We start from the raw sequence: 23,747 nt of genomic DNA on the forward strand, positions 1-23,747 counted from the left end.
AAATCACAAAACCAAAACCTGAAATCGCATCTTTATATAAATTGAATCAAGTAGGTATTTCATAGACAAAATCGAAACAAGGTTACAATATCCAAATCGCATACACAACCAAGAACAAGAAAATCAAAACCGAAATAAACATAGAGAGAATCATGGTTATACTTTATCAATCAATCGATCCTACAAGGTGTAGCCGTAACTTCTAAGGGGATGGAACCTCTTCACAATCGTGCTTGAAGGCTAAGAATGATGGTGAAGAATGGTGAAATCGGTTTTAGGATTTCTTGGAAGGGTGAGTATGAAATTCGGTAGAGTTTTGGCTAGTATGTGTGCAAGGTTGATGATGCTTGAACAATGATGCCGTGCCTCTATATATAGGAGTCAATAAAGCCTTCATGTTGTCCCAATTAGGAGATAGAATCAGATTGGGAAACTGAATCTTCTTTGATATGGACTTTGATTCATGTACTCCAAATCCAACTTGATGTAGGAAACCAAATCCAATTAGAAAACACATAGGATGCACAATATCTCTCTCCTTCTTCAACTAGGAAATGGCTAGGCCGGCCTCCTCTCTCCTTATCCAAGTCGGACATGACTTCCTTGTCTCACTAGGAATGCATCACGGCATCACTACTCCTTGTTCAACGAGGATTTGTCTTTCCTGAAAAGAAATCAACGATTAAGGAATATGAAAGAATGAAAATAGGAAAGTAGAGTCCTAGTTGAGTAAAGAATCATAACTCAATAAGGATTTCTAACACTTAGCAAAATTTCATCATCAATTCTTCTAAATTCGGCATAGCTCTACTAAAACATACAAATGACAAATATGAACCTAAAACAACTAAATAAGAAGTAACAAAACATAAGAATAGGGCATATATACATTAAGAACGTCACACTTTGTGCTCCTATCATCTACCTTCTCTTTAAGGCTTGGCAGAGTCGATTTGTGGTGTTAATATGGAGTGATGATTGGATTCAAGTGTGGGGTTATACTATGTATGTATGTTGTGCCATGAAAAGAGTATGAAAGTATGAAAAAAAAATAAAGATGTCGTTTGAGAAAAAGAAGAAAAAGATACATGATACACGGCTTGAAAAAATGAAAAAGAATGAATGAGAAGAAGAAGTCACGGCATAGCTATGTTTTCTTTGTGAATTTGGAGTTGTGTTGTATTTGTTGAAGGCTCAATAATGTTATACTTTAGCCTTTATTCGTTTTCGCAATGTTTAAAGTGAAGGATGAGTCCAACATGATGATACTTGGCCCTTGTTTTATGGAGTTCGGCGATATAAGATGGTTGTTTTGCTCTGCTAAGTCTTGAGGATGACCTTTGTGATTCCTTTAATCCTGAAAAATGATATCCATGCCGAGCCTAAGTCATCCCTTTTCTAAAGATCCGCATGATTCTTAAAATGAGTAGCTCTTGATCTGTGGAGTTTGTTTCATGAGTAAGCATATGGTTTTAGTTCATTTGTGCATATGATTGGTATCTTTCATGAGGTTTTCGATTTCACTATGTGTTTATAACTCTTGTGTGTGAAAAGCTTTTAAGCATATGTCATGTTCTTAAGAGAAAAAATTCGGAGTGCATATCCTTGTGAGTTGAATTTGAATTTTTTTTGAACATGTCGAGCTTAATAACACCCCTGTTTCTGCCATGTCTTACTTGTTAAACGAAATCTCATGTTTATTAACCATGGAATTCATCCTATCTATTTCGATTGAGTGTTATTCCTGATGTTATGAGTTTGAAGATCTCTGAGACAAAATATTAAATACATTAGTGTCATTAATTTTAATGGTATTGTTTTTGTTTTATGTTTTGATTTCCTTTTTTAGTGTTTGCTAAGGGACTAGCAAAGTTTAAGTGTGGGGTTGTTGATAGGAGCACAAAGTGTGACGTTCTTAATGTGATTATGCCATATTCTTATGTTTTATTACTTCTTATTTAGTTGTTTTAGATTCATATTTGTTATTTGTATGTTTTAGTAGAGCTATGCTGAATTTGGATAAATTGATGATGAAATTGTGCTAAGTATTAGAAATCCTTATTGAGATAGGATTCCTTACTCGACTAGGACTCTACTTTTCTATTTTTATTATTTCCTATTCTTTAATCGTCGAATTCTTTTCTAGAAAAACAAATCATATTTGGACAAGGAGTAGTGATGTCGTGATGCATTCCTAGTGAGACAAGGAAGTCATGTCCGAGTTAGATAAGGAGAGAGGAGAGGCCGGCCTAGCTATTTCCGAGTTGGATAAGGAGAGATGCCGTGCAGCCTTAGTTGTTTCCCAATTGCATGATTGTTGGTTAAGTAGATGACATGCTTAATGAATTCAATGTGCATGGCGTTGGAATTACATGGTAGGATGAGCATATTAGATTTCGATTAAGACCGCTTGGGAAGAATCAAATATGTTAAGTGTCTATGTGTTTAGGTTACTGCTTAGAACCCTAATTTCATGATCCAACCTTAGTTTTTCATGAGTATGTCTCGGCATGATTCTAAAAGGAGGACTAGAACTTGTTTTCGTTATCTTTAATATGAATTGTTTTGGTGATGGTTTGTGTGTTGGTTAGTTGATCACATGTATATATTAGTTTAGGTTTTAATTCTGTTTTGATACCGATTCTATATCAAACCTTTTATACTCTTATGAATTTGTTATTAAATGTTTGTGATTCTATGCCCTGGCTGGATCCCCGGGTGAACGATACTCTCTTACTTTATACTACTTACGATGCTTATATGGTTAATATTGATGTCAAGTAATCGAACCTATCATCTTCTCGATCCCAGATGTGACATTGACGGAGTTGAATTTAAATTTTGGACGAGTTGCGTCCTTAGTAGAGCCGCCAACTGTACCCCAAGTTCCGATTATTATTGAGATATTGGCGCCCAGTGCTTTGATCGGTTTCAAGGATATGACACATTTGATATATGTTCCTTGTGTAAGCGTGGCAAGTTTAAGGCTTTTGCGGCAGTGGAGGCACCATTGGTGTTGACATTTGCGGTGGACCTCAGTTTGCCCCATCAAGATGGCCTTTGTCTATGACACCCAACATGAAGTGGAAGGTGGGATGCCCACCCGGTTCAAAGAACAATCACAAACTCAAATCCCAGACTGTGAGTGTTGGTCCTCAACGTGCCAAGAAGTGAAAATTGGCTCTGGTTGATGATACGTTTGCTAAAGAGTCGTTGGTGGCTGATGATGGGCCTTTGGTGGTTGATGATGTGCCTACAACAAGCCCGATGGTAGTTGATGAGTCTATGGTAGTTGATGGGTTTCCTCATGGAGTGCTTCTTTTGTGTATTTTATTCCTTTTGCTCTTAATAACTGAGTCGTGCTAACATAGTCTATAATTTGGTTACTCTTATGAGCCTCGTCTAAGAGATTCAACACATATTTAGCTAGGGTCTAGGTTTTTGTTTTGCACATTTCATTTTTAACGTAATCTACAAAGAATGTGTTCATGTTATTTCATACCTATTTTTTATTAAAAGAAACATATATTTATATATCATATATTATTTTATAAAATGTATACACAGTGTGTCTGTGTCTTCCCTTTTTTTCGTTTTTGAGAAAAAACATTTCCCTTGTCACGACGTACCCATGTTCGTGTCCCGCACCCTAGTCGTGCATCATAGGAGAGAGGGAGAAAAAAAATTAAGGTTTAAAGTGGAAAGAGAAAACTATAGTGGGTTAAAACCGCTATAATCAAGCTAAGTTATTGGTCAATAACTCGACATGTACAAGGAGGAAATTTTCATTGTTACCAGAGCACCACATTGTAATATACCTAGTAATCTTCCTTTGCATGGGCAAGAATCAAGAGTTTTTTTTTTTTTAATTTTTTTGATCGAAGAGAGTTAAGAGTTGATAACAGTGAAGTTAGCGAAGTTGAAAAAAAAAATTAAAAGACAAGACCCCGAAGAAAAAAACATTGAAGAGTTCTTGAACCTTTGGCACCCGCACCCGGCCACCTGTACTCTACCCAAAATATTCTTCTCTCAGAGCCCTCAAAATAACTTTCTAAATTCGTACATCTCTCTCGTGAACATTTATGCTTTAAATCCTCGCCTTTGATTTCTGTTTATCCACGTGGCAGTCCATCACTTGCTTCCCTTGCTGAACATCATCACACTCTATCCCCTCCCTAAACCCTTCTCCTTCTTCTTCTTCTTCTTTATTTCGTCAACAAAATTAGAGACGTTGTTGACCTGCACAACCTCCGCCGCCGCCGCCGCCACCCTGCTTAGCCATGCAAGGCGCTCTCATATCCCCAACCACCTCCACCTTCGTACTCCGGCCACCTCCTCACCCTCGCCGGAGCACCAAGCCCTCTCCTCTCTTCTCCGTCCGAGCCTCCGCCCCCAATGCCGCCATCGCCGCCGCGGAAGAGACGAAGCTCAACAAGTACAGCTCCCGCATCACCGAGCCGAAGTCCCAGGGCGGCTCTCAGGCCATCCTCCACGGCGTCGGCCTCTCCGACGCCGACATGTCCAAGCCCCAAATCGGCATATCCTCGGTCTGGTACGAAGGAAACACGTGCAACATGCACCTCCTGGGCTTGTCGGAGGCGGTGAAGCAGGGGGTGGAGGAGGCCGGAATGGTGGGGTTCCGGTTCAACACGGTCGGCGTCAGTGATGCTATTTCTATGGGGACTAGGGGAATGTGCTACAGCTTGCAGTCTAGGGATTTGATTGCTGACAGCATTGAGACTGTCATGGGGGCTCAGTGGTACGACGCCAACATTTCCATTCCGGGTTGTGATAAGAATGTGAGTCTGCTCTTCATGTTCTTGTTTTAGTTTGATTCGGTTGTGAGTTTATTGGCGGTGGTGTTTATGTTTTGTTTGTTTTTTTGCAGATGCCAGGTACTATAATGGCAATGGGGAGGATCAACCGACCGAGTATCATGATTTATGGTGGCACTATCAAGGTTCGACATCTCTGTTTGGAATGGTTACGATAATTTGAAATAGGATGATAGGTTAAGTTACTCAATGGATGCTACCAGGTTGATTATGGGATTTCTGAAAAGTGATGTTTGAGTTTGATTCCTTCATCAATGAATTTGGTGACTCTGAGATATAAAAAAAAAAAAAGTTTGGAATTATTCCATTTTCTTTTTACGGTGGTGTTTGGGGTTTTTGTGATTGTAGACCATAGTTGTACCGGGTTAATTATATTGTCTATCTTTTAGAAATTTATTGTTATGTTTTCTTTATCTTCTCTCTGTTCTTTTTTGCAGCCTGGGCATTTCCAAGGCAATACATATGATATAGTATCCGCCTTTCAGGTAAGCCTCTTAAATTGTTATTAAAAGATGATTTTGGTCTTCTTACTTGGTCTGTAGGATTATTGTGTATATTTGTGTCCTCGTTAACTACTTCTCCATCCAATATCTGCTAACTTGAATATTCATTGGTTGAGATATTTAGTAATCTTATTTATATATTTTATTATTTTTATTGATGTTAGATTTATGGAGAGTATGTAAGTGGATCCATTAGTGATGAGCATAGAAAGAATGTTGTTCGTAACTCCTGCCCTGGTGCTGGGGCTTGTGGTGGAATGTATACGGCTAATACAATGGCTTGTGCCATTGAAGCTTTAGGAATGTCAATACCTTACAGGTAAAGATGTCTCCAAAACTCTAAATAAAATTAAGTGCATAAAAAAGCTCTCATTATTTTCTGTGACCAATATATCTGATTTCTATTTTGTTTTTCTGCTTTCTCTTAAGCTCTTCTACACCTGCTGAAGATCCGTTAAAGTTGGACGAGTGCCGCTTGGCTGGGAAATATCTGCTGGAATTATTGAAAATGGATTTAAAACCGCGAGATATTATTACTCCAAAGTCGCTGTATAATGCTATGGTCACTGTCATGGCATTGGGTGGATCTACCAATGCCGTGTTACACTTAATCGCTATTGCCAGGTCAGAAACCAGCGTCCAATGCTAGTAAATTTGGAAATGAAAATGCTTTATTGACATGATTCTTGGCAGGTCTGTGGGCTTGGAGTTAACTCTAGATGATTTCCAGAGAGTCAGTGATAAGATTCCGTTTCTTGCAGATCTTAAGCCTAGTGGGAAGTATGTCATGGAGGATGTACACAAGGTCTAAATTCTAGTGATTTATTTATTTTAATAACTGTTTATTTATTGGTGTTTGCTTAATATGGTACATATCATGCAAGTGTCATTTTTCGAATGATTCTCATTATTTATTATTTCCCTTCTCAAAACAAGTACTGACTAATTATGTTAATAGATTGGCGGAACGCCAGCTGTTCTTCGGTACCTATTGGAAAATGAACTTCTGCATGGGGATTGTATAACTGGTACGTGATATTTGCATGATTAGAAACCACCGCTCAAGTAATTCTCATAACATTGATGTAGTGATGTTACTCTTTCTGCAGTTACTGGGAGGACACTGGCTGAGAATGCCAAAAGCTTCCTTCCCTTGTCTACTGGGCAGGTTTGACAGCTTTCTAACCTGAAGATAAATTCAGTGTTTGAAATGTTGCCATTATTTCTTCTTTACAAATTTCATGTTTGAAGACAACTTTTCATTTTTCTCATGCTTTTTTCCTCTCATCGTTCAGGATATAATAAGACCCTTGGAAAATCCTATAAAAAAAACAGGTCACCTCCAAGTACTATATGGAAACCTGGCACCAAAGGGTTCTGTAGCAAAGATTACAGGAAAAGAAGGGCTATACTTCTCTGGTATTGCTTTTATTTTTTCATTATTTGTATTTACAGTGTTCTTTGTTATCCTGAAGTTAATGGTTTTTTTATTGAAAGTCCCATTGCTGATGAATTATTATAATACTTCAGGTCCAGCACTTGTCTTTGAAGGGGAGGAAGCTATGCTTGAAGCTATCACAGAGAATCCAATGAATTTCAAGGTCATTTCTTTTTTAACTTCACCTGTACCTAGCAATGATATATTGTCGAACTTTAAATTGGAAAATCCTAGTCTAAGACTTGTTGCTTAAAACTGCGAGGTTCAAATTGTTTTTCTTTCTTATGCATTCTAGGCATTTTTTATTTTTTGCATCTGATTGACGACTTTAAACTGCATGATGTTTTGTTTTCAATTGATCTCATGTATAGCATACCTGACTGTGTATTTGTTTGTTGTTTTCCAGGGAAAAGTAGTTGTTATTAGAGGAGAAGGTCCGAAGGGAGGACCAGGCATGCCTGAAATGTTAACACCTACCAGTGCAATAATGGGTGCAGGTCTTGGGAAGGTATTTATACTTACATTTGGCTCTTGCTTAACTTTTAAGTTAACATTTAATGTGAGTGTTTTCACCACCTGAAGTGTGTTCAATTGCTTTCTTGTACTACCTACAACGGTGATTTTACTTTATTACTTATGATTAGGTTTTTTCTCAATTTGGATTGTGATCTTAATTTATTTATATATTATAATGATACAAGTAATTCGACCTTGGTTCTTTCAAGCTATATCACACAGCTTTGTTGACAACACATTGTTCCCTAATGATGGTTCCTTTGGTATTGCTTTTGAGTTGCAGGAAACAGCACTGTTGACTGATGGTAGATTTTCAGGAGGTTCTCATGGATTTGTTGTTGGTCACATATGTCCTGAAGCACAGGTTATTTTAGTGTCTTTGTCATTGAATAGGCCTTGTCTTGGTATCATACAGTAGTTAGTGCAACTAATGGTATGTGTTTTAAATGGTTTTCAGGAAGGTGGTCCTATCGGATTAATTGAAAATGGGGACATCATCACCGTTGATGTCGAAAAGAAAAGATTGGATGTTCAGTTGACAGATCAAGAGATGAACACTCGGAGAAAGAATTGGGTTGCTCCTCCGTACAAGGCTAACCGTGGAGTTCTGTACAAGGTATATTAAACCATTCCTAGTACAACTCATTATGGCTGTCATTGAGTCTAAGAAACAATATTATTTTTGTATCTCCAGTATATCAAGAATGTACAAACAGCTTCAGATGGATGCGTGACGGATGAATAGTGGAGATTGGAGAAGCAGTATCTGTCAAGAATTGCAGTCAGCTTCAAATATGTATGTGCCACAATCTCGCAGCTTAGTGGGGATTGGAGGAAACGACTTGGTATAGAGATGGCACAAATGTGCGTTATTGCGGCTCTTTAGGATAGGGTGTCCATTTGGTTATTAGTTCTTTTGGGACTGGGTTTCTTTTCACTTAAGCTTTTCTTGTATTTGCATCTCGGTTGCTGGGTTAATAAAATTCTCAATGAGCTTTCTTAAATACGTTTCAATATCAAATTATGGTAAAGATTTGATGTATATCTAATCAAGAAAGAACTTGATGAATGCATCCATTCTAAAATAAAATAATATGTATGCAGGCCTTCTTGGGTAAGGAGATCTTTATTTTATTCAAATGATGCAGATTTCTTATTTTGGCTAATTTTTCGATGATAATTTTGCATTTTAACCGTTTAGATCTTAACTCCTTATATATAGATCACCAGCCAATTGGCCAAAATATGATAAAAAAAATTGGCCAAAATAAGAAATCCGCATCATTTGAATAAATAAAGACCTCCTTAACTAAAAAAATCTGAATATGTATAAATGCATACTTGTGCCAACAATATTACAAACCTTTGTTTTTTTTTTCGAATAAACGAACCTTTGTTTCGGTTTCCAAAGAAATGGTACAAAAATGTAGGCACCGCAATAATCAATTCTTCTGCATTGCCTATATCGTTTTCATCTAAGCCATTATTGACCAATAAATCAACATCGAGGGTGATCGAGCTGTGTTCTCACTTTGAAAAATGATAATCGACCCAATCGTCGATGTTGGTTGAGTCCCTTGAGTTGTTGCTTGACTTCTCCATTTTTGTGCCTTCTTGACCACAAAAGTTTAGTTTTAGTTTTTATCAGTTACAGATTTTATCAGCGGTTACTTTTACTGTGAGCTTTCCTTGTACCTTCTTCTGTCCAAGGCCCCTAGCTATGAAAAAGACCAATGGCAAAATCACTGATCAAATGCCCAGATCAGAAATTTTTCCGGTGAATGCTAATAGACTTCTGATTAGTTCCACCATGAAAATTGCACTAAGCGTACCATCCTTACCGCCAAGATTCATACCTATCTTTCTGGTACTTGGTTTATGCTGTGTAGCTTGCAATGCTAAGGATCACCATCACTGTCAGCCTTCATCCTGCGGCAACATCCGTAATATAAGTCACCCTTTTCGACTCATTGATGATCCGAAGAAGTGCGGTGACTCCAGGTATAATCTGTCTTGTGAGAACAATCTCACTGTGTTACACTTGTATTCAGGAAAATACTATGTGCTTGCCATCAATTATGAAAACGCCACATTTCGAGTTGTGGATGCCAATGTTCATAAGGGTAACTGCTCTTCAATCCCTCATTATTCGTTGTCCGGCTATAACTTCAGTCATGAGGATCCATATAGCATTTCTCTAAGGAAAGGTAAAAAGATATGGAACACACATAGCTTCAAACTGTCAAAGCCTATCATTTTCATGACATGCGAAACTCCGCCAGTGAATTCATCTTTCTTTGTTGATACTGCCCCTTGCAATATTGATTCAATCAGTGTGAGTTTTTTGGTTCACACCGGAAGCTTATATGCCTCGGAGTTGTTGGATTCATGCAAGATAGAGTTGATGGTTTTGACATCTTGGAATGGTACAAAGGGCATAAACAGTTCCTACATAGACATCCACAATGAGCTGCTCTACGGCTTTGAACTTTCATGGTTGAAGAGCTTCAATAGAGTTGCGAAATGGCATATTCTTAAATCGACTTGCTATGTTGACAGTGATACCAACAAAGTTGATTGTGGTAAGTATATCATCCACAATAAGCCATTCATGTCTACATTTATTCAATTTACATTTACTTTTGTTCGCTGATCGAGTTGAGTTATTATGCCTTGATATTGTATGTTGCTGTCTTTTATGATGCAGGGTTAAGCATGAACTTTGATACGTCGAACTATGTATTAAGTAGGTGACTAATAACTATTTCAGTCTTACTGTTTTCATCATCCCATATTCAGTCATCAACTCTCATAACAACTGTTCTCTCTCATTTTCGCAGCGTCACTAGACCTGATTCTAACCGCAGGTGAGCTTTTTCATTTCGTGCAACTCTTTCCAGTAGATACAAAGTCAGACGGATTTGAATAGTTGATCTTTAAGAGTAGTTCTAACAGCTTACAATCATTTTCTTATGTTTTAGAATAGCGAAAGTAAATATAAGTAATAACAATACTGATTTGTAAACAAGAAAAATACTAATTATCTCCTTCTATACTAGCTAGCTTCAACATTATGACTAGTTTTTAATTCTTCTACAGTGCTTTCATGGACTGTGACGAAAGCTGTACTTGGAGTTCCTTGTGTGATTGTGTTTCTAATCTTCAAGTTGAGAAGACGCCATTTATCAATGTACAACGTTATTGAAGAATTCTTACAGAGTCACAATAACCTCATGCCAATAAGGTACTCCTACTCTGATATCAAGAAGATGACCAAAGGATTTAAGGACAAATTGGGGGAAGGAGGTTATGGTTCTGTGTATAAAGGGAAGCTTCGAAGCGGCCGCCTGGTTGCTGTTAAGATGTTGGGAAAGGCCAAAGCTAACGGGCAGGATTTTATGAATGAAGTTGCTACCATTGGAAGAATTCATCATGTGAATGTGGTGCAAATGATCGGTTATTGTGCTGAGGGAACAAAGCGTGCTCTTATATACGAGTACATGTCAAATGGGTCTCTTGATAAGCACATATTTTCTAAGGGACTCATTACCTTAAGCTGCAAGGAAGCATTTGAAATTTCACTAGGAGTGGCCCGTGGTATTAATTATCTGCACCAAGGGTGTGACATGAAAATTCTGCATTTTGATATCAAGCCACACAACATTCTCCTTGACGAGAATTTGGTTCCAAAGATTTCAGACTTCGGTCTGGCAAGATTGTGCCCCTTAGATGACAGCAGTTTAACTTTGACCGCAGCAAGAGGAACCATTGGATACATAGCTCCGGAATTGTTTTACAAGAATATTGGAGGTGTGTCGAATAAAGCTGACATGTATAGTTTTGGAATGTTGCTGATGGAAATAGCAGGAAGAAGAAAGAACTTGAATGCAGTCGCGGCCCATTCAAGACAAATTTACTTTCCTTCATGGGTTTATGACCAGTTCAGTGAAGGAAATGAGATGGAAATCGAAGATGCAACTGATGAGGATAAGAAGAAAACAAAGAAGATGTTCATGGCAGCATTGTGGTGTATACAAATGAAGCCAAGTGACCGTCCTAGTTCGATGAGTAAAGTAGTAGATATGCTTGAAGGAGAAGTTGAATGCATTCAAATGCCTCCAAAGCCTTTCTTATATCCACAAGATACGCCAGTTGTTACCTATGAAGATGGTTTGGGAACAACTTTGTCATCTTCAATGCAGTGAAAGATGAAGCATAGTTAAAACGAGTCACTCAGTTCAATTCAAATTTCAATCTCTGTGAGGTAGCATCCGCTAATATTTGTATGTACTAGTGTTCTTCCATGCATACTCGGTGAATACATGTGATGGTACTAGTCAACTTTATCCTATGCTGTCTGTATGTTTAATTTTCTGGAACTCTGTAGTTCATGTGCTTTATATCTGCAATTTTCTTGGATTTCCAATTGTAAGCATAACTTTCAGTTTGAGATGTAAATGATCGTGAGAAATAACAACATAATGTATATTCTGGGTTCGTTAGGCACTCAGCTGCTACTCCAAGTGTAATATTGCAATATGAAATTCTTCTCTGCAACTTAAATTGCTGGTTCCTTTGTAGAATGTTCATGTCGTTTTGCCTACTGGCCAGAATGTGATCATTTCAAATTGCTAGTAGCTTGTGGGGTATTGACTACTAAAATCAAGGATGTGACGTGAGAATTTTGCATATCGATATCAAGCCACAGAACATTTTTCTTGATAATAACTCTGTTCCATCGATTTCTGACTTTGGGCTTGGCAAGATTATGTCAATTAGATCATATAAGAATGACTGCTGCTAGAGGATGCTTGGATACATGGCTGCAGGATTGTATTACAAAACTATAAGCAGTATCTCTCGAACAAAGCTGAAATCTACAATTTTGGAAAGTTGCTGATGGAATTTGCAGGAGAAGGAACAACTTTAATGCAGATGCAGCGCATTCGAGCCAAACTTTCCTTTCGTCTTGCGTCGATGACCAATTCAATGAAAGGAAAAGACATAGACATAGGTGATGCCACTGAGGAGGAAAAGTTGATGATAAAAATGATATCGCAGCATTATGGTGCATGCAATGATACAAATGAATCCTAAAGATCGTCCTGAGTTAATAAACAAAGTGGTAGTGATCGCCTTCAAATGCCCCCAAAGCCTGCCCTATATCCAGAACACAAACCAATAGTGGATGATGAAGGTGATTCAGAAACACCATGGTCACTACACTATCGTTTCATCAATCCATATGATCAGATCATTTACTTCAAACTGGAGATCAAGTGATCTAATATATGTTTGGGTGGTCGTTGCTGTCAGTACATTACCAGTCTGGGATAATTTTCCTGGTATTAAGAAAGTTTATTATGTATTCTGATGGCTTCACTACTGTTTTGAAAATTATATGCATGAAGGTCTGCTATTACGTTCTAGACATAATTTGGAGAATTATATGCACTTTGTTGTTATTACTTTCCAGGGACTAGCTCGTTGTTGGACTTTTGGTTTTTTTTTTTTTTTTTGCATAGTCACTCAGGCATTACTCATTTTAGACATTAAAGTCGCATTGATCACTAAATTTCTAACAGTCATTACTTTGAAGGAATTCACAATGTGCATAACTTTTATCCAGATTAAGATTGTTCCTGTTATACATGGTAGCATATGAACGTCTTACACCTAGTTGCACCTTCCAATTTCATTAAAAATACTGAGGATACAATATATGAAACATGTTCAAGAACCTATATAAGAGCCAAGAATCCCAATTTCATTAAAAGTACCTGTGAGGGCATACTATATGAAACATGTTCAATAACCTATTTAGGAGCCAAGAATCCAAGGGACACAAATCCATCAGAGGTCAGATTCACCAAAGGTCTACTGTAAACTATTACTTGCAGAAGATAACAGTGAGCAGCATTACAAATTTTACCAAATTCTAAAACAAACATTAAAAATTAAAGAGGGTTAATCCACCACTATCTAAGGGTGCCATATTTCTGATACACTGATTAAAGAGTCAAAGTGCAGAGGCTAACCTCTCTGCCACTGTCAGCAAAAGCTACCTCTGGAAATGGATGTTAGCAAATGCTATAAGAAAAGACTTCCAAGTCCTCATCAGGACTAGTGCATAGGCCATTTCATCTTCAATGAATAGTCACTATTCGAGCTTTTGTATACTTTTATTTGAACTTTCCTCCATGAGCCTCCCATTGACATTGATGTCTGCAGCTAATTTTGGGACAATAAGTCCCCCATCAAGTGAAGGTTATCCCTCTTCATCATAGTCATCCTCATCCTCGTCCAGCCTTTTGCTCAGCTGCGCCAGTTGAAGAGGGTCAATGGACATTTTGTCCACGTCTGAAAGAGACCACCCTGGGTATTCTTCATGTTTAGTCTCAGAAGTAGGAGCAGTGGATGAGGCTTGGGCTGCAGCCGCTGCAGCTTTTGTGTCCTCATTCTCATGCACATCAGCATTCAAGTCAAAATTTCGAACTGTTGGATCAGATTCATCAGGGACACTGGCATTTTCCTTCAACAATTCCTTTGACTCAGAAACATCATCCACTGCCGTAGCAGGATTTATATTAGGTTTGCTGCTCTGCTGAAGAGATGTGCAGGGATCAGATTCAGTCTCATGATGCACAGGCTCTCTTTCAGTTGTTCGAGCACCACGCCCACGGCCTCGTCCCCGACCACGTCCTCGTCCCCTGCCACTGCTGCTTCCATGGCTCACCTCAAGCTGTAAGAAGTAAAAAAGAAGAATCTGCCATGAGTCAAATTCTTCACATAATACTTGCATGCAAATTATCAGATAAATCAACCCAAGTAGCAAATCCATAAGAAACTCATTACAGATATTCATATATCCTAAAAAGACAAAAGAAATATTATAGCAGTTGAACTTTTTCCGGTCATGAAACAAAAGAAGGTACCATAAAATCAAAGAGCACTCAGTAATTCAGAGTAGTCAATTTAACAAGCACCAGAAATATAAAATAAAGAGCTCACAAACTTTGAATGCCAATATACGGAATTTTTAAAAAGATAAATAAAATGAAGTATCCGAGCCATAAGTTACCATCTTGCTCCTCTTCAACTCCTCGTCACTGTCAATGCATTCATCACCAGGTGGTTTTCTGAGAGATAGAGATGAAAAATAGATTCATTAAGTAGATTGAATACTTTGCTTAAGAAAAAACAGAAGAGTAGACTCCAGTCACTCCACAAATGCATCTATAGAGATATAACCAAAGGCAAAATAACAAAATAAATAATCTATACCTTCTTTTAGTGATGGATCGATCATCAGCAGCAGCATCAGAATGACCATGACCATAGTCAGGCACCCTACTGACAATGTCTCGTAGAAAATCAAACACATTATAGCTCTGTACACAATGTTTTCTGCAGTTGATGTAGAGTACTCAGTTATGAAATGTCTGATGCGGTGTAAAATTTTATGACACTTGATGTTTCATAAGATCCACAAGTTCCAGAGTTCATATATTGCAAGGGACAGTAAGATCATAGGATTTGAATTATCAGGTAGCCAATAGAATTTACTAAAACGCATCGGGTGTGCAGTTCATTCATACACAAAGTAATTTTTTTCATTTAAAATTGTCTGTTAATTGTCAAAATAAAAAATCAAGAAAACGTATAGCTTAATCTTTCACTTACAGATGCACTGAATTCATGGTCTTAGCTCCTCTTTGCAGAGTTATCTCATATGTACGGTCACAAAGGTCTTGTAAAAATAACTCTAATGCTTTAGCTGGATCCATATCCAAGAAGAAAATGATAAGCAACATAAGAAACAAAAATAATATGAGAAAATGATCCAGCATGCCCTAGAAAAAATCAGAGCAACTCACAAACTAAAACAGGCACTGCTAATGCTATCTTGCCAACATCCTCATCAGCTTGCATAATCTTTTTAATCCGGGCCTGAAAAATTCAAACATTATATTAGATTAAGTTATATGATAAGGCCTCACAGATTAGAATGATGTAAAACGTTAGATAGCAAAACTAAAAAACAAGTAGCTACTCCTGCTGAATAATTCCACTGCGGAGTTCAATATACAGAACCTAATTGTCAATCATCCATCAAAGGAAGCATAAGGAAACAAGTACATATTTTGATAGGAAACAAACTTTCTGCAAAATGAATCAATACCGATACATGGGACATAAAGCCCCCACCAAGAAACAATTAACATTACAGTATTCCAATCAAACACTACAGCATGGAAAGGATAGGACATTAACCAGTCCCATATCAAACTTCATAAATAGACTAAGAAAAGATAGCATGCTCGGGTCAATATGGGATCTGGGGGGATGAGGGTACAGCAGCCCTGGTAGCATTTAGCTTGATTCAACCATAAATGTTGCAGCAGTTTTCAAAGCTGTTCTGACAAAGGTCTAGAGGTTTATTCTTGGTGTCATGTACTTAAAAATCAAGTCATGTTTGGATGATAAATTAGTCGTTAGAGCTGATATTTAACTTATGTCTTGTACAGGGTGACTAGAATGTTCTAGTGGGTCTCTACAACCTACTTACAGCATGTAACTCTGTCATTTGGAAAATGAACAGTGTTATTAATTCAAAAACAGAGGTGTGGGGATCTCTGCTGAACCAATATTTTCTGCTCTCAGTGTTGTTCTCTATCATTTTCTACTATGTTAAATTTTATTGCATAAACTCTAGTCCCTTCCCTGTCTATTCTACATCACAATAACCCCCAAGTTCAGACGAACTGAACTATCGGCCCAAAAAAAATATGATATCTAAATTGTTTGAGCTAACTTTGACTGAGTAGTATTGACGACCAGACATGATGGAAGGTTCTTGCCCTTAGTAGCAATTTTAAGAAAATATCAAGTACAAATTGAAGAACTTTTCAGTGACAATATACCTCTTAACATTGCAAAATTGAATAGCATGCAAAATGTTACGAAACAATGACTTCTAAAACTTCAAGCAGAGATACAATCTTGGCCTCTGTGTTTGTTCTAACTATTAATAACCAACAACACTGCACGAATTACCAAATTGTATTTCACACATGTCTACTTGCAATCACGAATTTTGCAATTGCCGAATTACTAAGATGTTTCTTTCTTTCCAAAAATTCTATACTTAATATCTACACACCCGATCCCAATTCTCATCCACATAAAATCCTGAAAGTGCTATTCAATAACTCATATACAGTAAGTGCAAACCCATTCTTTCCTTTAATTTCCGCAACAATTAAACCAAATCCCCATCCGGAAAAAATATCAACAAAACCAGATCAGATTTAACTACAGGTCATCACAATCTAGTTAAAACACATGCATCAGAAAAAGCAGAGGAACCAATTCCCACCATATATCCCAATTGAATTTCAAAATCCAAAACCAATTCCTACCCCCAAATCCAAACTCAAACACTTAAACCAATTACAATTCGAATCAGCCAAATCCGCTTTTGGGCTTCAAAATTAAAGCAGGATGCGAGTAAGAGAGAAGAAAAGGAAAAAAAAAAGACTTACAGCAGGGAAACGCGTATCGAGCTTCTTCCTCATGGCGTGAGGGTCAGAATTGAAGAAGCATTAAATTAATTGAAATCAGAAAAAAAAAAGCGAAAAACAACAAAATAAAACAGAGGGAATCAGAATCGCAGAATGGTTGACACCATCATTGTTTTCCTCTCCTTCCTCCTCAGATCCCAAATCTTAATTACTTTCACAAAATCATAAAAAATATATAAAAGTAAAAATGAAAATGAATATATTCGAACCAAGAAATAGAACCGGGCTTGTTTTTTGGAACCAAAACAGAATATCCGAGAGTTTCTAATTCAAAACAAAACAAAACAGAAAACCACAGAGGGAGTCGTCTTCCAACTCCGGTCGGGTTATTTAGTTTCAGAGTTGTTCTGTTTTGTTTCACGTGTCCGGTTTTGATTGGCAGTTGACCAGATTCAAAGGATTATGCCCCGGGCAATACTAGCCTATCGATTTTAACCGGTTTAATATTACAGCCGTTAGGATCCTGACACATGGGTGATAGTTAATCTCTTTACCAGCCTTGTTTTTTGAGCCCTTTCTGGTTTCTACTATCAGTTCCATGAGTATTGATTTTTGGAGATGTTGAAATTCTTTTAATCGAAAGTCGAATGCATGCATGTATAAGTAGTCGGTAAGCAATAGTGAGAACAAAAATATACTGAAAGTGATGACAATAAAAGTTATTTCTTAGGATTATGTTTGTTACTAGGTCGGTTATGTCGGTGGAGTATAAATATTTCTTGTTCGATAATAGATACGAGTGTGAAAAGTATTGGGTTATGATGGTGGTATGCAGGTAGAAAAACCTATGAAATAGGAGCTCTCAGCTTTAGGTGAGAAGATATAAGTGAGGGTGATCCCTCATCTAATGATATGTAGTGAATTATATCGGCTCGCAGATTGTTACTCTTTATTATAGCTTCTACACCATTTTGTTTTATGTTCTAGTGCTTTAAACGGTTTTAAAAAGTGAGTATTTCTTGGCTTTGCTAACGAATATGCATGTAGCCTTGTTTTGGTTAGTTGTTTCATAAAGGGTCTGATCGATGTCGCCAATGACAGTTTGAATGATCGACTCATGGCATTTACTTATTATCAACTCATAAAGGTGGGTTATCTCGATTCTACACTTGCTTAATAAACTCAGTTGACTTTGTCGGACTAGGAGATTCATGCTTACTTGCCTACAGATTTACATTCAAAATTTGAAAACAAAACAACTATACTTAAATAAATCGTTGAGAACAAAACAGTTTCAAATTCAAAATGAAGTCTTAAGTACAAATATTTAATTATAGGCAAAATTTCCAAAATACACCCTAAATTTAGCTAAAATAGTCAATTTGCACCTCAAACTTGTATTTGAGTCAAGTTACTTCCTAAATTTGATAAAAATTACCGATTTGCACCACATTCGTTAAATTTAACTGGTCTATTCAATTTTGCTTCACATGTCATGCACATGAGGGGTAATGTTGTCATTTTCTATTTATATTTTCCTTAAAAATAAATACAAATATTCTTTAAAAGGAGAATTATTTTTTAATCAAATTATTTATTTACATCTTTTTTCTACATACTTAACCCTACTTCGAATTATATATTCAACATACTCACTCATTTAAATATAGTGTGTTGTGTATATATATATATATATATTTATATGTATACATTGTTGGAGGAACGAAACGAGAATAATAACGACGTAATAGAACAAAACATAACTATTTAATTATTGATAATGAGACCTATATATAGGCATTACATAACTACAACCTCGTAGGATTCGGAGTCATAATCTATTATAGAGATGTGAATCTATCTCTAACAGGAAACCTAATAAGGCTAAGACACACACAATGGTAGAATAGTAATTCTCCTAGAACACATTTTATTTTTAATTTTCAATGTATTTATTTATATTTTTCTAATATCTTTTAACATATTATATCACGTAAAATAATATATATATAAATCAATCATGTTTCGAAAAAATAAAGTGTAACAAGTGTTCATCTTAAGTAATTTTATTAATTTATTTCATTATTAAATATGAATAAATATATAATGACAATATTGTTCCTCAAATGCATGACATGTGATTAAAATTGGATGGAAAACATTAAATTTAACGGATAAGATGCAAATCGGCAATTTTTACCAAGTTTAGGAAGTAAATTTACTCAAATGCAAGTTCAAATGAAAATTGACAATTATAACCAAGTTTGGGGTGCAAATCGGCCTTTTTATATGTTTCTTTAACTGAAACAAAAACATTATATTAAATATAATTTTAAAATTCATGGGGCGATGTAGACATATCAAATGTAAAGTGAAACATAGTAAGAAAAATGAATGACTTAATGCCCACATATTGAGAATGTTGAAATGGGAGACCATGTGATTAAATAACATCAACCATCGCTTTTGCACCGCATATATCACCACATTATACAACTTGTTAAGTTTTCCTAATTTGTTCCATGTGGTGCTCAACTGCTAATCATTGCATCTGCTTGTGTTTCACTATTGGGCTCTTGGGTGAACTTTGTTAAGTTTACTGGACCTTTTTCGGCTTATGGTTTTTGTGGATCTTGTCTTCTTGGAATAGTTTTCTATTTGTTTAGTTTGTGTTGTGTATATGAGATTTTCAGAGGCAGAGCTATGAATGGACCAAAGGGTGCCATGGCACCCCCCAATCATGTAATGACACATTTGATTTCTTCAATCAATTATACAAATCTGTTGGAAAATAATGAAAACTATCCAATTTGGCACCCCCAAATTAATTGTTTGTTTTGTTTCCATTTGGTAACATCAATATTAGGATACTTTTGGCTGACTTTACTCATGCTAATAACTATAAGATTTGATGCAGGGAGTTAAATGGCTACTTACAGTCTCAATTTTAAGAGGTTTTTCTTATATTTTTTTATTGAATTCTTAGCATCCCATCCTTATATATATATATATATATATATATATATATATATATATATTATGCTATAGGAAATTTCAATATTATGGCTATTTGCTTGGTCATGAGGAAAGTTTGTATCTAATGGATTTACGATGAAAAAAAAATACAAGAAAAAATTATTACGAATCTTTTGTGTCTGGCCCCCCATGTCTTTAGTTCCTCGCTCCATCCCTAGGGATTTTGTTGAACGAGGTTTTCTGCTTCTTTGGTCTGGAATTGTGTGATTACCTTCCGTTCCAAATTCTTTGTATTGTTCATTTATCAATGAACATTTTCCCGATTAAAAAAACATTCGACCCTTTTTTTTTAGGAAGAACGACAATTATATTGAACTAAAAATGAAAGTACACAAAGCAATGCAGTGATATCAAATTAATTTAACAAATAACGAAATGCACAAGTGTATTAGTAAAAACAATGATAGATAAGAAGACGCATAAGAACGTCGTAATATGATTGTAACCAGAGGACTTGATGTCGCACGACATCGCTGCATTACATAAGTCAAAGCAATGAAAGTTTTGTGATAATAACCGTAACCAGAACCATAACTGTCACAAGGCTACTTTATATGATGTAAAAGGAAAACGAGATGCGACCAAGAGTGTTAAGTCTCCTCGAGAGGGAGTCCGTTAGCAGTCGAACTGTCAAGAATAAGAACCACGAATTATTTTGGGCTTTCAAACTAAAAAAGAAATGAACCCAGATCTGCCAAAACTAGCCTCCTGGATCCTATATCCTAATACAACTATGAATAGGCCTCGAAGCCCAAACTCCAACTAGGCCCATATTGACCCAAACCCACAGTGGAGCACCAAAATCCCCTCTGGGCACCCAACTTGAAGGTAGTGCCAACTAACGCTCGTGCTTCTCGCCGACAACATCTTATTTCGACGACGTTCACCACACCTGAGCTTGTCGCCGTTGCACTCCATTAAAAGCCTCCACCACAATAGGCTGCCCCAAACTCCGAACAATTGGAAGAGCCCACACCCACGGCGGAAAGACAAGAAACCTCCACCTCACCAATGCCACATTGCATAGCACAACATGCGGCCCAAGATCCCAAAGCTAGATTTTTGAGATCCCAAATTCACCAAACCTGAACCCAAATTTGTGCGCCACTGATCTGATCCCACTCCACACCAGTGAGGCCAAAACATAGCTCCTTGACCAGCAAAATCGTCGACCACCAAGGTGCAACACCATTGCCCAATGTGAGGAAGATGTCGATGCTAGGAGATCTCAAATCTCACAAGGAGATCAGAGAGAGAGAGCAGATGGTCTGGGGAAGACCAACTGGGGAACCTTCCGATGGAGATCAGAGATCCGGTGCCTCGAGATGTTGAACCCTTGGTTTGACAGTAGCCTCAAATGTGAGAGAGTTCTCATTGCGTTGAAAAAAAACAGTCGACCTTAAGCAAAAAAAAAAAGCAATTTTACTTTTAAAGTTTGCTTAGAGGGAAACTTTATTTATATAGAGGTAAACTAACTCTAAATCGAGTCAAGTTAAATGTTCTATTTATGCACGGAGTCAGTCTGTCTTTGATTTAAATTTAACCTGTTCAAATACACTAGCAAATGTTCCCGCGCTTTGCTGCGGGTTGTAAATCATAGATAAACTTCATTCGATCAATTTTGAGATTTCAAGACTTTTTAAAATTGCAGGATTGAAATAAAACCAATTAAAACAAATAAGAAGCTTGCTTGAATTCATGAACGATCTTAGATTGGTTTTTAGTTAATTCTCTTATGTGAACTTATTAGAGAGAGAGAGAGAGAGAGAGAGAGAGAGAGAGAGAGAGAGAGAGAGAGAGAGAGAGAGAGAGAGAGAGAGAGAGAGAGAGAGAGAGAGAGAGAGTACAATGATGCTTGAGGATTCGTGGAGAAAGAAAAACTCAATAGTTGTTAACCCAAACCCCAGCAAACAACCGGCCCTACTCACCCCATGATGTTACTGTTCATGACCTAGCTAAAACACTTCACCTATACTACTGACGTTACTGTTCATTTTTTTCGTTACTGTATCCAAATGACCACGCGTAACCTAACAGCCACACTACAACCCACCCCAGCAAGCCGCTACTGTTCACTATTGTAGCTATATAGTTCCAAAACAAACTCACGTATAATATATAGTAAATTAGTAGTAGTAGTAGTAGAATGTCGAATATTCCAAATGTTATTATTTTTAACTTAATTGTGTGCAATAAGTTGACAATAGTTCAGTAACTGGGTTTATAGCTTTTTCTCAACCATTGACTAACGCACTTAATCAAAATAATCAATCTACAAATGTGCATGAACGTGTAATTTGCATTTACCATATATCTTAAAAACTATGATAAACTTGAAGGAGAAAAAAATATACCTACTTTTCCATATAACAAACTTTTACCCTGGTGGGCATGTGTAAGTTTTTATGATTGAATCCGCTCCAACTTTTTTTACCTATATGAGAAGGTAGCCAGAGTCATAGTTGTGCTGACTTTCCATTATAAGAACAATACATGGAACAAGGTATCAAAGTACCAACTAAACTTCTAAAAAAAATGGTTTTTACCTTGTGCGCTAATTCAATTTCTAATTTGTATCATGTTCAAATTGCAATATGGAACTACTTAATAAAGTTGATGCACTGATTAATAACAAATGAAAACTCAGAATGGAAGGTTACGTTATACAAATATTTGAGTAATTAGTTGAAACACATTGTACTTGGAAAATATTTATATGATAAATGCAATAACTGAGAGGGCAAATGGTTGTCCAAAAACCAAATCTCAAGGAAACCTTTGTCATCAAATCAATCCTCCAACTTTAAAATTCCATATCAGAATTATGATCTGAGATTGCATTCCATTTTTGAATGAATGCACATTAAATTCAACCCTTAATAAAAAAAGGAGTTCATGTGTTCCAATCTTTTCATCAAACCCAACTAATCTCAGTTTGATGATGGAGAAACCAAATGTAGTGGAAACAACCCCTTCAGAGGACCCAGCGGCCTCTGAAGTACCACTACCCCCCAAAGAAGGTGGTGATGACGACCTTAAGAGAAATATGAAGATGAAGGAGAAAGTAATTGTCTTATTAGACGAGTCGCAAAAATCACTAGAGAAGGAGGAGGATGAGGCTGCAATGGGTGGATATGCTAGCTCTGCCTTCCTGCTTCATATGGTTCCTCCCAATCATGGTGCTCCATGCGGATCCAATATAGAACTCGCGCTTTTCAGCTCTTTATCGTCTAAGCCAATGCCTTACAACAAGGAGGTGGTAGAGGTGGAGGAGGACTCGGATGAGAACCCGGGGGAGAGTGATAAGAAGACGGAGCCTAGGGTTTTCAAATGCAACTTCTGCCGGAGGACATTTTTGACCTCCCAAGCCTTGGGAGGGCACCAGAACGCCCACAAGCAGGAGCGCCAGATGGCAAAACGGCGTGGCCAAGCTTTCGTTATGGGTGGTGGATTAGGGCACTCATACTTTCCTTATTACACCTCATATTCAGGCTTTTCCACATACTCTCTCTATGGATCTTACAACAGGTCCTCTCTTGGTGTCAGAATGGACTCCCTGATTCATAAGCCCTCTTACACACCATGGTCCTCAACATACGGCCACTTTGGCCTTGGCCTCGGTGGTGGAGGCGCTCTTGGGTGGTCGAGGCTAGGCTCGAGCCTCATGATGAATGCTCGATTACTCGACATCAATATTTAACCCTGTAAGCATCGTTAGTAGTATAAAGCAAGAGGGTATCGTTCACAAACCGGGGATCCAGCCAGGGCTTAGGATCACAATACTTACACGAATTCATAAATGGTTTAAGGTTTGATATAGATTTTGGATTGAGTCATAAAAACAGTAAATAAAACCTAAACTAATATATACATGTGATCAACCAACCAACACAAT

At 37.1% G+C, this 23,747-nt stretch overlaps 4 protein-coding genes across 4 annotated transcripts; 3 read left to right on the forward strand and 1 right to left on the reverse strand.

The window, feature by feature from the left end:
• Positions 1-4,232: 4,232 nt before the first annotated feature.
• LOC126801720 (dihydroxy-acid dehydratase, chloroplastic) lies at positions 4,233-8,296 on the forward strand. The gene is made up of 14 exons (XM_050529163.1): positions 4,233-4,799; positions 4,889-4,960; positions 5,273-5,320; positions 5,503-5,657; positions 5,768-5,962; positions 6,032-6,143; positions 6,297-6,366; positions 6,448-6,506; positions 6,634-6,757; positions 6,869-6,939; positions 7,183-7,284; positions 7,576-7,656; positions 7,750-7,908; positions 7,987-8,296. The coding sequence occupies exons 1-14, from the start codon at positions 4,281-4,283 to the stop codon at positions 8,035-8,037; spliced, it is 1,818 nt and encodes a 605-aa protein (XP_050385120.1). The 5' UTR covers positions 4,233-4,280; the 3' UTR covers positions 8,038-8,296.
• A 716-nt stretch (positions 8,297-9,012) lies between these two features.
• Positions 9,013-11,497, forward strand: LOC126803440 (rust resistance kinase Lr10-like). The gene is made up of 2 exons (XM_050531249.1): positions 9,013-9,888; positions 10,403-11,497. The coding sequence occupies exons 1-2, from the start codon at positions 9,013-9,015 to the stop codon at positions 11,495-11,497; spliced, it is 1,971 nt and encodes a 656-aa protein (XP_050387206.1).
• Positions 11,498-13,038: 1,541 nt separating this feature from the next.
• Positions 13,039-17,129, reverse strand: LOC126802176 (uncharacterized). The gene is made up of 6 exons (XM_050529747.1): positions 16,838-17,129; positions 15,170-15,242; positions 14,976-15,069; positions 14,577-14,699; positions 14,374-14,431; positions 13,039-14,034 (listed from the first exon to the last, which is right to left on the reverse strand). Exons 1-6 carry the CDS (start codon positions 16,868-16,870, stop codon positions 13,561-13,563), a joined length of 855 nt encoding a protein of 284 aa, XP_050385704.1. The 5' UTR covers positions 16,871-17,129; the 3' UTR covers positions 13,039-13,560.
• A 5,664-nt stretch (positions 17,130-22,793) lies between these two features.
• LOC126803441 (zinc finger protein ZAT9-like) lies at positions 22,794-23,419 on the forward strand. The gene is made up of 2 exons (XM_050531250.1): positions 22,794-23,264; positions 23,381-23,419. The coding sequence occupies exons 1-2, from the start codon at positions 22,794-22,796 to the stop codon at positions 23,417-23,419; spliced, it is 510 nt and encodes a 169-aa protein (XP_050387207.1).
• Positions 23,420-23,747: the final 328 nt, after the last annotated feature.

The sequence above is a fragment of the Argentina anserina genome, chromosome 7 (assembly GCF_933775445.1).
Source record: "Argentina anserina chromosome 7, drPotAnse1.1, whole genome shotgun sequence".
NCBI lineage: Eukaryota > Viridiplantae > Streptophyta > Magnoliopsida > Rosales > Rosaceae > Argentina > Argentina anserina.